The sequence below is a fragment of the Phocoena sinus genome, chromosome 3, assembly GCF_008692025.1.
Source record: "Phocoena sinus isolate mPhoSin1 chromosome 3, mPhoSin1.pri, whole genome shotgun sequence".
NCBI lineage: Eukaryota > Metazoa > Chordata > Mammalia > Artiodactyla > Phocoenidae > Phocoena > Phocoena sinus.
In genome coordinates this window covers 114,038,042-114,056,509 of record NC_045765.1, presented here as the reverse complement: position 1 = coordinate 114,056,509, position 18,468 = coordinate 114,038,042, and the positions used below count along the sequence as shown (strand labels likewise).

At 35.8% G+C, this 18,468-nt stretch overlaps 1 protein-coding gene across 1 annotated transcript in view; it reads right to left on the bottom strand.

The window, feature by feature from the left end:
* The window catches only part of ANKRD31 (ankyrin repeat domain 31), a 130,625-nt gene that overhangs the window by 97,709 nt on the left and 14,448 nt on the right, over positions 1–18,468 (bottom strand). The window contains exons 4-8 of the mRNA XM_032625092.1: positions 12,500–12,540; positions 8,801–8,877; positions 7,250–7,293; positions 3,378–3,998; positions 869–1,137 (exon numbers count right to left, since the gene is read on the bottom strand). Coding sequence (XP_032480983.1) covers positions 869–1,137; positions 3,378–3,998; positions 7,250–7,293; positions 8,801–8,877; positions 12,500–12,540 — 1,052 coding nt within the window. The remainder of the gene's footprint in view (positions 1–868; positions 1,138–3,377; positions 3,999–7,249; positions 7,294–8,800; positions 8,878–12,499; positions 12,541–18,468) is intronic.

Below are 18,468 nucleotides of genomic sequence, written 5' to 3'. Positions count from 1 at the left end.
CATGACGGAAAACAGTATGAAGATTCCTCAAAAATTAAAAACAGAACTACCATATGATCCAGCAGTTCCACTCCTGGGTATTTATCCAAAGGAAACAAAATCACTATCTCAAAATAATATCTGCAGTCCCATTTTTACTGTGGCTTTACTTACAATAGTCAAGACATGGAAGCAACCTAAATATCCATCTATGGATGAATAAATAAAGAAAATGTGATACACACACACACACACACACAATGGAATGGTATTCAGCCACAGAAAAGAAAAAATCCTGCCATTTGCTAGAACATGAATGGACCTTGAGAGCATTATGCTAAGTGAAATAAGTCAGAGAAAGACAAATACTGTATGATCTCACTTACATGTGGAATCTAAAACAAAAAAACAAAAAATCAAAAAACCAAAAACCCTAAACTAATAGATACAGAGAACAGACTAGTTCTGGAGGTAGGAGACGGTGTGGGTGGGTGAAATGGGCGAAGGTGGTCAAAAGGTACAAACTTCCAGTTTTAAGATAAATAAGTCCAGGGGATGTAATGTACAGCATGGTGACTATAGTTAATAATACTGTATTGTACATTTGAGAAGTTGCTAAGAGAGTAGACCTTAAAAGTTCTCATCACAAGAAAAAAAATTTGTAACTATGTGTGGTGAGAGATGTTAAAGAAAGAAAATTAGCATTAAGCTAAAATACAACAATTTCCCATTACTTTGTCTTAAAAAAAGAAAGTAAAAGAGTTTTCTGGGTTTTTTTTAAATTGCAAAATAAATAAAATAACAAAACTGAAAAATAAAGTTCTTTACTTAGAGGTACACTGACTCTAATGTCCCAAACACAGAATTATGTATTAGGTTGGTAGCATACCTGAAATTCTCAGTTGAAGAGTTATTTGTTTGATCCTCACAGCCAAGCATTTTGGGTAAAATCTTTTCTGGCATCTTATATATGTCATCTGTGGGCTTTGCATCTCTGCCTACTTTCAGTCTGGACGATCTCCTTAACACACATGGAATGTCCTGGTCAGAGCTATTTTCCACTGGCTTTGAATTTCCCTTATTATTTAGTGGATCACAAGAGGTGACATTTTGATGAACCAAAGTTTGCAATCCAAATGGATTTGGGTCTTCTAGACTCTGTAATAAGATGTAAATACATACACAAATAATTACAACAATGCAAAAAAATAAAATAAAATTAGAAGAAATTAAGTTTTATCTTGTCCTTTGATTACACAAAAATACCATATAAGATGGAAATACAAAAACCCATAGACATATGTGAACATAATGTAAATTTTATCATAGTTAATGTAACAAATGACAATGCAGATTTAAAAGCCTAAGACAAGAAAAGCATAAGTAAATATTATTTTTATCAATATTCATCCTTAAAACTCAAGGATAAACCTAAGGTCACTCTGGGTGCTTTAATTTCATAGGAAATGGGTAGCACAAAATGATAAGAGACACATAAAAAGAGTAGTACTGTCACGCCAGGCCAGATCAGTGTTCTATTCAGCCTAGTATTTTGTTATTTGATAGCAACAGTAAGTGATATTTGTGGGATGAGATACTATATAACTTCCATTATATTGATTTTAAAAGGTTAGCAGTATATCATGAACGGCTCTAACTTCCCCTTAAAGTTAAATCCATTATAGATTTAACTTTTGTGGGGATACATATTTTTACACATATCACGTAAACCTTGCTTGAGCTTATTTATATATCCAGCTTGCAAAGCTTCTCAAGGTAACAAGTTGCATATTTTATTTAAAATATTTATTTATTTATTTATTTGGCTGCACCGGGACTTAGTTGCAGCCCACGGGGTCTTTGTTGCCACATGTGGGATCTTCATTGCGGCATATTGGATCTTTAGTTGTGGCATGCAGGATCTAGTTCCCTGACCAGGGATCGAACCCGGGCCGCCTGCATTGGGAGCGCAGAGTCTTAACAACTGGACCACCAGGGAAGTCCCTCAAGATTCATATTTTTATTATAGCTAAGTAAAAGAGTATTTACTTTGATTTGTTCTAAATCAATCTCTTTTCTACTTCTAAGTAGACTTTTTTTTGAAGACCTCCTAAGTTCATGCTCACTCTATCAATACCAGTCATAATTTCCTACACTTTACTCATATTACCTCTTTTTAGATTAGAATCCTGGAATGTTTAACTTAATCTTCATGCCCTATCCCCATGATTAGTTTCTCTTTTTCTGGATTTTTAAACATATCATTATATCTGTTTTGAAATTTTTTGACCAGAATTGCATGCAGTATTATTCCAGGTATGTATGTTATAACCTGAGCTTAGTATCATGTTATTTAAATCTTCCAAGAAATGTTCACAGGAGCATTTTTGTAATAGCCAGAAGGAGGATAGAAAAGAAAAGAAAAAAAAATCCAAATGACCATCATTAGTGAATTGGTTAAATTATATTATTATACACACACACACACACACACACACACACACACACACACACCCATAGAGTGGAATACCATTCAACAAGTAGAAAGATTTAAGTAGTGCTACTTTTGTTGACACAGAAAGATAACCACGATGTATTATTAAATTTTAAAAACAAGTTGCAAAGCATTATGTATAATATAATCCCATTTATATAAAATAAACTTACATAGAATTATGCATAGAAAAAAATGGAGACATGCAGCAAACTGTTAACAATGATTATCTCTGGAAAGTGGAATTGTGGGAGACTTCCTTTTACTGTAATGTTTGATTTTTTTTTTTTATAATGAGGATGTGTTACTATTATAATCAGGAAAAAATAAAGATTATTTTTAAAAAGAAAAAAATTGTCAACATGAAAAAGGGACTTGGCAAGTGACAGGCCACTCCAGGGTCTCCAAGCGTAATAGTCCAGGAATTCTACACCCAAGAACTGTGTCACCTGACAGTATCCTCAGACACAGTATGCAAAGTTGTACTGAAGCCAGGCATAATTTTCTCCCTCTCCTGGCAGTCCAATTGCATATATTTTACTTCCAACTAGAAACTGATGTGGGTATCTTATCTCTACTCTGCACCTAGGCAGACATAGTGATTTTCTGAGCTAACCGGGAAAATTCTGGTAACAAATTTTTTCCTTCTTCTATATAAGCAATGTAATGATGATATATCTTCTCAGGTTTTCCGAGGAGAAACTTATCTATTTTAACTTTTAACCCCTTGAAAACTCTACCCCGGGAACCTCAATAAAGGTAACTATATGCTTCAAAGTTAAAAAGTATCTTCTGAGTGTTGGTATTTGGGTAGAATGTTTGAATTTAAAATAAAGTATATGGGCAATGAAGACTTGTTAAAGGTCACTATAAAAGGCAAAATCAGACTCATACTTGCACTTACTTGCTGCACTGAAAGATGCTTGTCCTGTAGCTCACCTAACTTGGAATCTTGTTCAAATGGTTGAGTAGAACAAAGAGTCTCAAAATTCACCTCTGCTATTTGTGTACAATCTTCATCAGTCTGAGACATACTGGGCTCCACTCCTAAACATTCATTTCCAGCACTGAGACTGGTATCTCCCTCTTTTCTGTGACAGATGGGTTCCACCTTGGCTTCTGACAACGTGTTTAAGGCTGCTAACGACTCAGCTGGCAATGCATCATCCTTTGAGTTTTCTAGTAAATCCTTGTGACATGTCAAAGGTATTGATATGGAACTCGAAGAATTGCTCAATGGGTTCATCAACTCTCTACATTGAAAATCACTCATTATTCTAATCGGTCTTTCCTCCTGGGTGATTTCTGGTGATGTCAGTAACTTTTCTAAGGTAGACACAAAAGTTTCAAGAGAGCTTTCTTCATCTTTGGTTTCTTCAGAAGTCATGGTCAATGTGACGTCCTTGCTAGGCTCCTTCTCTGGCTCTATTAACAAGTTCTCCTTTACAGCAAATGTACCAAGTTCTTTAATAGTAGTACTTGAGAGAAGGCTTATTTCAGGAGAGTCTCTGTCTCTACTTAGTTCCTGTATATTCCAAATAGAATTTACATCATTATTACATACACAAAAAAGTGTTTAAAATAAAAATGTTATAGTTTTCTAGTTCATCATGTTGCTAAGTTACCACCAAAAGCTTTATCAACTTTCCTCCCTTCCATAAATAAAAATACTCTTTGTTGGGGCTTCCCTGGTGGTGCAGCGGTTGAGGGTCCACCTGCCGATGCAGGGGACGCGGGTTCGTGCCCCGGTCTGGGAGGATCCCGCGTGCCGCGGAGCGGCTGGGCCTGTGGGCCGTGGCCGCTGGGCCTGCGTGTCCGGAGCCTGTGCTCCGCAACGCGAGAGGCCACAGCAGTGAGAGGCCCGCGTACCACAAAAAAAAAAAAAAAAAAATACTCTTTATTACTTTCCTATACCAAATTACTAATGACTGTGAACACATGGTTAAACATTTAATAGTAGACCAAGGGTAAAATTGGCCGGGCCATAATTACAGATGGCAAATTATCTATTCAGCTAAGTTTAAATTATCTGGGCTAAGGGAAGACCAGAGATAACATGGATAGTTAAATCAACAGATAATCTAAAAACTTTACTGCAGTTAATAGTTGAAAAATTCTCCCTTGCTAAAAATCCCTATTGAATTTTATTAATTAACCAGGAACAAAATTGGTGTAGTTTCACCTTCCTTTTATTCCCCACCTCTGTACGCATATGTAAATGTGATGTAAAAAGGCCAAAGGACAGGTGGTCAGGGAGGAGAAAAGGAGAAATGAAAACAGCTCTATGTAAATATTACAGCTCTATGTAAATATTACAGGCTCTGGCTATAAATCAATGGTTCTGACTTATGGTTGTTTTAAACAAAAAACACAAAACTACAAAACACAAAATGACTATTATCTTCAAAGACATCACCTTAATAGGTTATACCTGTTCTCACAATATTTCCAATGATCAAAATATTATTAGACTTTCTCTTTTGAAAGCGCTTTCAAAATTGTTTATAAGCCATTCAAGAAAATCAGTCTCAATAACTTAAAGGCATTAAACTTTTTTTCAACATTGAAAACTGTTAATTTGCTTGACCTTAAATATCAGAATGGGTTTCAGTGACTTCTGCCTGTTTCTAAAAATCAAATCCACCTTCACTGACACATCACTCTTCCAGAATGCACTGTAACTTGTAAGCCCTCTAATACTATGATTTGATTTGAATAAGGGAAGTGAAAACCATTTTATTCTCCCTCTCTTCCTTTTCTACCTGCCACCATTTATATTCTCTGTACATAGCATCCAGAGCTTAATAAGATATATTTATTAACAATGCGAACTATAATTTGCTCAGAAAGATAAAAGAAATTTAGAAGGAATTGAAGAACCGGATCCTATCCATTCTTGAAGTCATGTTCAAGATCTCCCTCTTATCTGAAGTCCTTATACCTACTAAATTCAAGGCCTTAGATCTAAAAAAGTATATATATATATATATATATATATATATATATATATATATATATATATATATATAACTCTGCCCTAAAGGAAATTAATTCCTAAATTAAGATTGAAGGCATTAATACATAAGACATTAAATAAACTATAAATCGTGCTTTGCTGCTGGCGCAGTGGTTGAGAGTCCGCCTGCCGATGCAGCAGACGCAGGTTCGTGCCCCGGTCTGGGAAGATCCCACATGCCGTGGAGCGGCTGGGCCCATGAGCCATTGCCGCTGAGCCTGCGCGTCTGGAGCCTGTGCTCTGCAACGGGAGAGGCCACAACAGTGAGAGGCCCGAGTACCACAAAAAAATAATAATAATAAAATAAATAAATAAATAAATAAACTATAAATAATGTCAAAAACACTGCATGAACTCAAATGAATGGCATAAACCATAGCCCTAGTGTAACAAGAATAAGTTTTCTGGGGGGAAAGAAAGGGAGGCAGTGAAGGGTTTTCAAGATTGCCTGAAAAATGCTCGGTTAAACAAAGTTAAACAGATTTATTTACTACAAGACTTTTCAAAACGTGCACTATAAATCTCTGAGGAGACTTTAGGATACAGTGTTCTCTAAACTTCTTTGTTCAAAAAAATCCTTTATTCTCAGAAGATCTATTAATGTCACAGGAGGCAAGTGATAGGGAAATACTGATATAGTGAATAAGCAATGTTAAAGAGGGAGCAATTACTTTGGTCAAGATCACCACAGTCATCTGAGACAGATCCAAAGAGGAGAAGGAACTTAAGCCAGAAATTAATGATTTGTGAAGGCGTAAAAGTAGGAAAAACACGTATTTCTTAAGCACCAACTAGGTACCAAACACCGTGAGCCATCACTGCTCTCAGTCCTCACCATAATCCTATGAAATGAGTATCACTTTCCGTATATTACACATGTAAATGACACACTTGACCTTGGAACACAACCTATGTGGTTCCAAATTTTATGCTCTTTCCCTTGCTTTCTGGCTCCTGACTTAAACAAAGGCATGGAGGTGGGAATGTGTAAGGTATACCTGAGATGAAGTAAGGTACAGGTGTATGACAGGGTTGGCCTGGGGAGGTCCTTGATTGTTGGAGTCTGTTATGGGCAGAGCCAATCTTATAGTCCTCTGATTTCCCATAGCACCAAGCAGAAAGCAAAGCCAAAACAAGCCCTCAGGTACATGGTTACTGATTAGTAACTGGAAGATGGGAAAGCAGTATCCAGCAGGAAATATTAAAGGAACAAGGGTAATAGACAAAGCAACAGAAGGCATTTTTGCTATTACATCTCAGCAACTAGTTTGATATTAAATTATATGCTTCTCCTCTAGATAAAGAATAAAATACTTATAATGCTAGATAAGAAACACAGATCAAGAAAACTCTATTTCATTAGAGATAAGGAAGAATAAATACTGAAATGGGTCTCCACTACAGATGTAAGAAAAGTGTCCTCGCACTTTCTGTCTGACCGTGGCAGCCCAGACTGAATGCGGGAATGCAGGGAAAAATTTTTTGCAACTCGCAAAAAAAACCTGTGAACAGTGAAAGCCTGCTTTATTCCAAAGACAGATATACAAGAGTTTACGAGAAAAGTACTGGAAAATTATTCCCTTTAAAAAAAACCAAAAATACTGAAATGGGTTGTTACACAATTCTATCTATTGAAATGGTTTAGTCATATTCCTGCCTAGGGGAAAACTTAAATGAACTTGATACTTTAAGCAACATAATGTTTTTAAAAAAATCTAAACCCAAGATTTGAATAGCTAATTTCTATTATACAGACCAACCTTTTCTGGGTGTGTTAACACTTTAGGATCTTCAGCCTCAGGTCCTAGAAGATAACATTATATGTTTTCATTCCAGTTTTATTAAAGCATTAAAACATATTGTCTCACTCAGCATTTCTTAATCATATAACTTGAAATGACTCCCTCATTCATGTGATATATCAAATATTTAATAAATATTATACCAATTTATTGATATAAAAGTATGTTGGCAATAAAATTATGAAATTCTTCCATTCCTTAAAAAAATATTTCACATGAAGCCAGGTAATATTATAATTGTTTGGAATTAGTTTAGTTAAAAACCAACCTCTCTACTTTGGCTGAGTTATCCTAAGTATTTGCAACTACATGGAAAAATCATATCTACCTTCTCTGTGTCATTATCATCTCCATTACAGGTAACAGAATTTAAATGAATTCATGCTGTTGAGTTAGGCATAAAAAGGAACATTCATGTAGCGGCCAAAAGGAATCAGGAGATGTCCTAAAGGTACATGTATCAACAAGTCTCTATTTCTTAAAGTTATTAAAACATTTTAAACATTCTACGATAGTTGTTTTTTTTTCCTGTATTGAGACTACCTTTTGAACACTACTAACATTTTTTGAGTATCATTATGAACTCATGATTTTTTTTTCACAAACTTATTTCCATGAACTAAAATCATGTTAGTTTTTTTCCCCAGCTAATTTGTCACAGGTTGGCCAGTGGGAGCACAATTGACCTAGCTCTTTACCCTTTTAGCACTGCCCCTTGACATCCTTGAAAGCATTTTTGTTTTCCAACAATGGTAAGATTTTCAGATCCATCCTAATATCTTCAAGCTCCAAGACAGATCAGCTATCCTTTTAGGATCCCTGGTTTGCTTGGCATTTGTACACCCATAGCACCCATACACCTGGCACTTAGCAGGTTCAATAAATATTTGTTAAAATAATATTACAGACCAAAATCCAGGCACTAGGAGCGCATGCAAGAGTTGGTGATGGCGTTAAGTGGTACTGCTATTGTTGTAGTAGCAACAGATCAGAAGACAGATATTTTAAAACTTAGCTTTTCAACTTCAAGTATCACGTCCTTGTGCCTTTTCTTATAATACAAAGTTTCAATGACCACTAAGAATATTTACTACACTGTCATACAACATACATAGGTGGCACTTCAAAGTGAAAGACAGCTACCCTCTAATACAGCTGAAATCAAGTAAATGGCCTGCCTAACTGCCAGTCAAGAAAGACAGACATACATATTAAGAATGCTATGAATAGAGAAAACAAACATTGTTTTCAAATTTGAGCCCCCAAATTACAAGTCAAAAAAGTAGATGTGGAGGAGTAGGTATGGACCGCACCTGAGTTCTTCGCATATGGGCAACTTTAAGCAGCATGATTCCAAGGTAAACAGCAACACTGATTTCATATGTAAAAATATATGGAAGCAATGTATAGTAGACCAGCCTAGTTGTAAATAAATCCATATCTAATTAAGCCTTCTATTTTTAGGCAAAGACAAATTCACTTTATATGACTCTACTCATAAAAGTGTACCTTGAATACTCTGGTGGTTCGGTGAAAGTTCAGCCTGGGGAAATGATACAGTGAACGCTGGACAACTTTTTCTAATCCTAAAAAAAAAAAAATCAATCAATTAATTAATAAATACATATAAAGTTTCAAATGGAAAAAACGCCACTATTTCTCATTCAGATACAATTTAAACTTCTTTTTAATTTAAAGGAATTTCAAATAGGATCAACTTTTTTTGCTCCAATTACTAGCAATTTGTTAACATTTAAATTTCAAATGGCTGCAAAAATGGAGAGAGCCAAAAAAATTAAGGAATGAACTTTAGGAGTGTAGACAAGCTAAACTACATTTAGGTCTGAAAGTAACTTTGGAGATGACTGTCTACCAAATAGAAGGGTGGAGTGAGAGAGAAAAATTGGTCCTAATTTATGAAGCTTGACTACTTAAATCCTCAAATACACTGAAAGTTTGTCATTATAGCTTGAGATGTAAGTGAAAGTCACTCATGAGAAAATTCTCAGACATTATTTACCTTTCTTGTATTTCACAGCAGGGGATAAAAAGGTAGGAACTACTGAAGGGAAGAGGTTGTGAGCAAAATAAAGGTCATGCCTAATCTACAATTTTGATCATCTACCCTGGGATAATTAAAAGTTGACTGTAAGCTGGGACGAAGTAAGAAAGTAGCGTTGGCACATATACACTACCAAATGTAAAATAGATAGCTAGTGGGAAGCAGCTGCATGGCACAGGGAGATCAGCTCAGTGCTTTGCAACCACCTAGAGGGGTGGGATAAGGAGGGTGGGAGGGAGACGCAATAGCGAGGGGATATGGGGATATATGTATATGTATAGCTGATTCACTTTGTTATACAGCGGAAAATAACACAACACTGTAAAGCAATTATACTCCAATAAAGATGTTTAAAAAAAGTTGATTGAAGAAAAGCAATCAGTTAACTATTTTTTCTCAATCTAATTTACTATACAAATGCAATCAAGATATCTTCCTTTAAAAAAAAAAAGCCTCTTGTTCCAGTTGTTTTAAGAACAGTTTTTATGAACCAGGCATAGCTACTTGAATCCTAAGCAAGAATAATAAATTGAACATTCTCTCCTGCCTAAAAAAAAAAGAAGTGATCAGTATACGCTATCTTGAAAATGAAACTGCTCATATAGAATAACTTCAATGAGGCAAATAGAAAAGAATGCCATTTTTTTCCTAAAACATGATTCTTTGAGTACAAGCTAATTTAAAATAAAACAAAATCGTAGTTTGAATCAACAGCAGAATTTTTTCCTTAATTATAAAAGAGAATTTAACACAGAAGTTTTGAAAATAGAGCAAACTTTCATCTAAGGTATTAAAAAATAATTATTTATATTAGGCAAGACTGCAAACAACATACATGTCCAATATTAGCGAAATGATTAAATGAATTACAGTATAGTAAGTTATACAATGAAATATTATGAGGTCATTAAAATTCATGTTTTTACAAAATATTAATGATGTGAAATAATAATTACGATAAACACTACATAAAATTTGAAAACAGGGGGAATTCCCTGGTGGTCCAGTGGTTAGGAGGCTGGGCTTCCACTGCATGGGGCATGGGTTCGATCCCTGGTCAGGGAACCAAGATCCCACAAGCTGCGTGGTGTGGCCAAAAGAAAAAAGAAAGAAAGAAAAAAAACCCAGGAAACAAAAGTATCTGCAGAATAATCCCAATTTTGTAGAAAATATGAACAAAACAAAAATATATAGAAAGCCTAAAATAAAATGTACCAAAATGTTAACAATGGTTCTCTCCGGGCTGTGAGACCATGGATGCTGCATTAGTCTTTCTTAGTCTTTTTCCTTTTTCCACTTCTGTAGATGAACTTATATTGCTGATATATTCAGTAAAAGGATTATTTTAAAATAGTGATTCTCAAACTTTTGGTCTTTGGACTCCTTTACACTCTTAAAACTTAGTGAGGAACTCAAAGAGCTTTTGTTCATGTGGCTTCTATTTATTTATATTTACATATTAGAAATTAAAATGGAGAAAAATGTTAAATAATCATTAATTTTTAAGTAACAGTAATAATCTATTATTATATTGTTATGAAACATTTTTGCATTTTCCAAAATGAAAAAAAATTTAGTGAGAAAGTGGCACTGTTTCACATTTTAAAAAATCTCTTTAATGTATGGCTTAATGAAAGACAGTTGCCACCTGAACTGCTACAACACATTCAATCTTTTGCGAGATATATATATATATATATATTTTTTTTTTTTTTCTTTTTTTTTTGCGGTACGCGGGCTTCTCACTGTTGTGGCCTCTTCCGTTGTGGAGCACAGGCTCTGGACGCGCAGACTCAGCGGCCATGGCTCACGGGCCCAGCTGCTCCACAGCACGTGGGATCCTCCTGGACCGGGGCACAAACCCATGTCCCCTGCATCAGCAGGCGGACTCTCAACCACTGTGCCACTAGGGAAGCCTTGCGATATATTTTTTTATTTGAAGTATATTACAAAAATCTGGCTTTATACAGATATGCAGTTGGAAAAGAAAGGAGTACTTTAGCAGCCTTTTAGGATAATAGTGCATATTCTTTTTAGATAACATACCAAAACTCTAAAAGCAATAGCTTCCTTAAAGGTTACTGGAAATGTGAAAATTGAAACAAAATCAATGAACTTTTATATTGGTTTACGCTGCACTTTGAATGGATATTTTACTTGTCTATGGGTGATGCTGTGACATTATGCATTGGTCTTTCAGAAAATACTGATTTGCTGAGTTATGTAGCTCTTCCCTATATTGATCTATTTCATCATAAAAATCTCAAAAAGGTCACCTTTGTAAATATTTCCTCTGATCTTACCAGAAAGTTCAAGAAAATGTCTGCCATATACTCCATTGTGAATAACCAGTTAGTTATTCTTCCAAGTTAAAAAAAAAGGTGAAACTATTTTTTTTTTACTAATCTTATAACTCAAACAAGTGCACAAGTGCTCTTCTTAAGACAACTATCACACTTTACACAGAAGCGTAAAAAGATATATATTCAAGGGTAGAAATTTAATAAAACTAATAACTTTTCTGCTTCATCAAATGCACTAAGTAAAACTGGCCTTTTTTTTTTTAAACCGCTAGTACATGGCTGTGAAAAATACAGTGACTACCAGTCCTATTTGGTGCCACTGCCCTGATGCCTACTAAGGCTCCAGCTTTTTATCCACCATTTGCTTTAGCACTGTAAGTGCAAATGTCAATACCATGAAATAAGCAAATAATGTGTTAGCATTATTATGAAAATAGTTTTGACCTCACAGATCCTCTGGGAAGAGCCTCAGGGACTCCCAGGGGGTCCACAGGCTTTACTTTGAGAACCATTGTTTTAAAAAAAATTGAAAGGATAAGGTCTCTTTAAGTATAATAGTTCTATGAAAGTCTAATTTCAATAAGCTCTACAAATTCTTCCCTCATGCTATGCTATAAATTTGCTTTTTAAGTAATATTAGAGAATCAACTGATTCAGTCTTTCTCATGAAATGAAACTTATCTACAATGTTCGTAAAATAACATATATTTATGTTGCTAAAGGGGCAATTATTCAAAAATATACAATAACTCTAAAACTCTTAAGAAAAAGAACACTTATTTTATATGTGTAAAATGACAAAAAATATCTATAATATAATAATGCCCAAATCATTATACTTACTGTAACGGAGCTTCATTTTGTTCCATTTCATCTTGAGGTTGCTAGAAAGAAAAAACAGTAGTTTTTTCCAACTGAGGAATACTAAGCTAATGCAACAAGCTAAAAATTTAACATTTAAAATATGTTATTCTTTCTTAGTATCTTTTTTTATTGTGGTAAAATATATAAAACATAAAATTCACTGTTTTGACCATTTAAAGTTCTGTGGCATTATGTACATTCCCATTGATGTACAATCAACACCAACATCCATTTCCAGAACTTTTTCATTTTCTCTAACTGAAAGTCCATACCTATTTAAACACTAACTCCCCATTTACTCCTCTCCCAACCCCTGGCATCCATGATTCTTTCTGTCTCTGTTTTAACTACTCTAAGTGCCTCATATAAAAGGAACCATACAATATTTGTCCTTTCGTGACTGGCTTATTTCACTTAGTAATGATGTCTTCAAGGTTCATCCTTGTTGTAGCATGTATCAGCATTTCTTTCCTTTCTCAGGCTAAATATTATTCCATTGTATGTATGTACCACATTTGATTTATCTACTCATCTATTAATGGACACCTGGGTTGCTTCCACCTTTTGGCTATTGTGAGTAATGCGTCTATGAGTGTGGGTATACAAATATATTTTCGAGTCCCTGCTTTCACTTATTTTGGGTATATAACCAGAAGTGGAATTTCTGGATCATATTGCAATTGTATGTTTAATTTTTTGAGGAATCACCATACCATCTTCCATAGCAGCTGTACCATTTCATTCTACATTTCCCACCAGCAATGAGCAAGAATTCCAATTTTTCCATATTCTCATCAATACTTGTTATTTTGTTTTGGTAATAGCCATCCTGATGAGTGTGAGATGGTATCTCATCATGGTTCCAATGTGCATTTCCATAATGGTTAAAGATGCTGAGTATCTTTTCATATGCTTATTAGCCATTTGCATGTCTCTTTTTTTTTTGGCCATGCTGCAGTGGCTTGTAGGATTTTAGTTCCCCAACCAAGGATCGAACCTGGGTCCCAGCAGTGAAAGTGCCAAGTCCTAACCACTGGACCACCAGGGAATTCCTACATCTTCTTTACTAAATGTCGATTTATGTCCTTTGCCCATTTTTTAATCAGTTGTTTGCTGTTGTTGAGTTATAAGAGTCTCCATATACTCTGTGTATCAATCCTGTATCACATATATGATTTACAAATAATATTTTCTCCCTTTCTTTGAGTTATCTTTTCACTCTGTTGATAGTGTCCTTTGATGCACATAGGCTTTTAATTTTCATGAAATCTAGCTTATCTATTTTTTATTTTGTTGCTTATGGTTTCATAGTCAAGAAATCATTGCCAAATTGAATGTCATGATACTTTCCCGCTATGTTTTCTTCTAAGAGTTTTATAGTTTTGGCTCTTATGTTTAGTATTTTGTTTTAATTTCTTTCTGTAAAAGAATTTGTGGAACTTAGGTAAAGAGAAAGGGAGTGTTCCTTCTTTTTATTCGTAGCATTTCCCTTTTCTTAGTTCATTAATCCATAATAGTTCTGATGAGCCACTCTTGTCAGGTTCTGAGTTCTAATATTTCTCCTGAGGGCCAAAAATCATACAACCTTTGTGTTACAGTGTTAATGCTTAATGGATTCTGCCTAATTCTCAAGTCATGCCAGAAAACCTGAAGTTGTTGTGTCCCTTTCAAAAAAGATTAAAATGTTCTGATAAAATGTTTCCATTTTAAGATTTCACAGCACACTGGCTTTCATCGCTTTAAAAGGAATTCTTACCTTAAATATCTTATTAGTATCAAAGAAGATCTTTACAAAAAGATCTCTCTTTGGGGGACCCTCTAAGTTTGTTTCTATGATCAATAATAAAGCTTTCTGAAAATATGTAAAGCCATTAGCCTGAACTTCCAAGCATTTTTGATCACTGAAACAGCCATAATAACAAGAAGACACAAAGTAATTTGAGAACTTAAATCCTCTCCAATTAATAATGTTCATTGTTATTTATTGATAGTGCATCCTTATAGTGCTCAAGGTTATCACATTGGTTCCACATATACATACTTCCTAAGCAGACTTTGCAAAAACCTCAGAGGTCCAGAGTGAAGAAGGAATTTCAAGAAGTAAACCTAGGGACTTCCCTGGTGGCGCAGTGGTTAAGCGTCTGCCTGCCAATGCAGGACACAGGCTTGAGCCCTGATCCAGGAAGACCCCACATGCCGCGGAACAACTAAAGCCATGCACCACAACTACTGAAGCCCGCGTGCCTAGAGCCCGTGCTCTGCAACGAGAGGCCACTGCAGTGAGAAGCCCGTGCACCGCAACAAAGAGTAGCCCCCGCTTGCTGCAACTAGAGAAAACCCGCGCACAGCAACGAAGAGCCAACACAGCCACAAATACGATAAATAAATAAGTAAATTTATTAAAAAAAAAAAAAAAAAAGAAAGTAAACCTAGATATTCCCAAGGATTAATTAAACAGGGTACACTTATGTACTTACCTGGTATTTCTGAGTCTTCACAAAGCAATTCATTCAAGTATCTGTAACACTCATTTCATTCATCTTACTAAAGGACCAGTGAATTTTCCAATTGAGGGCTAATTTTTCATTTAACCCTACCCACATAAGGAAAATACAAAAGATAAGAGAGCAAGTAAGCAGAAAGTCTGCTCCTGACAGCTGATTTTTTTTTCCTCTTCCATAGGCAGAAATACCCCTCAAGAGGTAATGCCTTGGAATATAATGGGGGTTGGAGCTGTTCATTTGTTGATTAACAAAATGTAAGGATACACTTCAATCAATTCTTTCTTAAAGGGTACAAATTGCTATCTATGCTTTTGATACATGTGACATTTTTCTCCTGCCCCTACGAGGGCAATAAAGTGCAGACATTAAAAAAAAAAATCTGTTGGGGGTGGGGTGTGAGAGGTGAAAGAAGGTTTAAATTAATTGTATTAATTTAGAGGATCTGGGAAAGGAGCAAATCTGTTTATATATGCTTAACCAGAAAACAATACTCTACTATCTGAGATCATTTTCTTCAACTGAATCATGGATTACTGGGAGAGAAATGGAAGCCTGGCCAACCTGATCAGCCTGACCAACCCTGGCTCTCCATGAGGCATGAGATGTCTCACACAAACTATCCTCACATTCCGCAGAACAGAATACACATTCCTGATGTTCAGCGTTTTAGTGATCTTGATGAATTATTGATAATGTTTGCTTAAAATACCTTTCTCTCAGACTGAGGTAGCCAAATTCGGTTATCTATACAAATATTTTTTATTATTTCCAAATATCCACATGATTGTCTTCTAGAGAGTTTGATCTGGACATGTGGTACCACCTCTACATTGCTTCAGTGTTAGTAATGCTAAAATGATCATTTAAAACTCCACTGAGTAGTATCTAAATACAACTTGAACACAAAGTTATTTAACCACTGAATGAGAAATATCTTTACTCTGGCTGAGTAAGGTGCCAAAGACCTGTTTTCATCCATTCCTTCCCAAAATATTCCTAAGCAATTGCAACTCTGGGCAGAGACAGCAATTCTAGGACCCTAAGAATTAAAGCAGGTCAGGATGGGTTAGTCAGGAAAAGGATATCAAAGACATTAATGATCAGCATAATAGAGTCAAGGGGTTCCCTAAGTTTTGAAAACTCACCTTGAATTTGAGTGGTCCAGCTATTCATGAATCAGAGAGGTAGCTAGCAAGAGAGAGTATTACCTGCCTACTGGGGCTTAAAAAGACCCTGCAGGGGCTTCCCTGGTGGCGCAGTGGTTGAGAGTCCGCCTGCCGATGCAGGGGACGCGGGTTCGTGCCCCGGTCTGGGAGGATCCCACATGCCGCGGAGCGGCTGGGCCCGTGAGCCGTGGCCGCTGAGCTTGTGCGTCCGGACCCTGTGCTCCGCAGCGGGAGAGGCCACAGCAGTGAGAGGCCCGCGCACAGCAAAAAAAAAAAAAAAAAAAAAAAAAAAAAAAAGACCCTGCAGGATTCAAATTACTACATATAGAATGGATAAACAACAAGGTCCTACTATATAGCACAGGGAACTATATTCAATATCCTGTGATAAACCATAATGGAAAAGAATATGAAAAAGAATATGTGTGTGCGTGTGTGTGTATATATACATATATATATATAACTGAATCACTTTGCTGTACAGCAGGAATTAACAACATTGTAAATCAACTGTACTTCAATAAAATAAATTAAAAAAGAAAAAAGACCCTGCAGTATATATATACATAATCTCTCCATGAGCTCTGGTCTTGCCAACCATGATCCTTCTTCCATTACACAGTTGTCGAACAAGCCTGTGCTTGTTTGTTTCCCTTTCAAGGTTCTCTTAAATGTTCATTTTAACTGATTTCACCACTACATATGGATAAGGGTGGAAGGTGGAAGCTGCTTAACGGAGAGGAAAAGTGAATTCAACCTGGTTTCATACCTCTTAGACAACATTTCAGTGAGTAGAAGATGGAAGAAGCAGCCTGATGGTAATAACCACAAGACTGAATTAATCATTATTCCCTATCAAACAAGTATTTTCCAGTATTCAAAAATGATTATAGTAAGATCAATGATGCCTGCTATATTAGTCAGTGTTCTCCAGAGAAACAGAACTAACAGGATATGTTTATACATAGAAAGAGATTTATTGTAAGGAGCTGGATCATGTAACTATGGAAACTGGCAAGTCCAGATCTACACTGTGGGCCATCAGGCTCAACACCCAAGAAAGCTGATGGTATAGATAAAGTCCAAAGGCCGTCTGCTGGATAATTCTCTCTTGCTTAGGGAAGCTGGTCTTTTTGTTCTATATAGGCCTTCAACTGGTTGGATGAGGCCCACCCACATTATGGAGGGCAATCAGATTTACCCAAATCCTGTGATTTAAACGTTAATGTCATTCAAAAACATCCTCAAAGAAATTCCCAGAATAATGTTTGACCAACTATCTGGGCACCTGATGGCCCAGACAAGTTGACATATAAAATTAACTATCATACCTCCTAATTTTGATAGTAATGTCTCCAATTATCTCTCCATACATACTACTAAACTCTCCAAACAAAATTTTTAAAATTTCTATGTAAAGTTTAAAAACTGCTTGCCATAGCACCTATAAAGAACAAGAAAAGGTACAGCAAGACCCAATAAAAATGATGAGTATGAAATATTTTAAAAGACTGCTCCCTATGTTTTTAAAAATTAGCATAGTGGGGCTTCCCTGGTGGCGCAGTGGTTGGGAGTCCGCCTGCCGATGCAGGGGACACGGGTTCGTGCCCCGGTCCGGGAAGATCCCACATGCCATGGAGCGGCTGGGCCCGTGAGCCATAGCCGCTGAGCCTGAGCGTCCGGAGCCTGTGCTCCGCAACGGGAGAGGCCACAGCAGTGAGAGGCCCGCATACTGCAAAAAAAAAAACAAAAAAAAACCAAAAAAAATTAGCATAATGCATGTCAAACCAAAGATCCTCTATTTCTTCATAGTTTGCCCTTACTTGAAATGTTCCATCATTTTTAAAAAAATTTTTATTGCAGTATAGTTGCTTTACAATGTTGTGTTAGTTTTTGCTGTGCAGTAAACTGAATCAGTTATACATATACATATATCCACTCTTTTTTAGATTTCCTTCCCATTTAGGTCACCAAAGATCATTGAGTAGTGCTCCCTGTGCTAAACAGTAGGTTCTCATTAGTTGTCTATTTTATACATAGTAGTGTATATGTGTCAATCCCAATCTCATCATTTCTAAAATAGTTTGTTTTGAAGTTGAATATCAATATTATATCTGAGTTTTAAGAAAAATTTATTTAGAAATCTGATTAGTAACTGAATTATTTAGAATTTACTTAAAATCAGGTTGAAGTTGTGAATCAATATATATTTTTTTCTTTAAATAACTCTGGGAAAGCACCTTTTCTGGTCTATTTATTTGACAAAATCAATTTTACT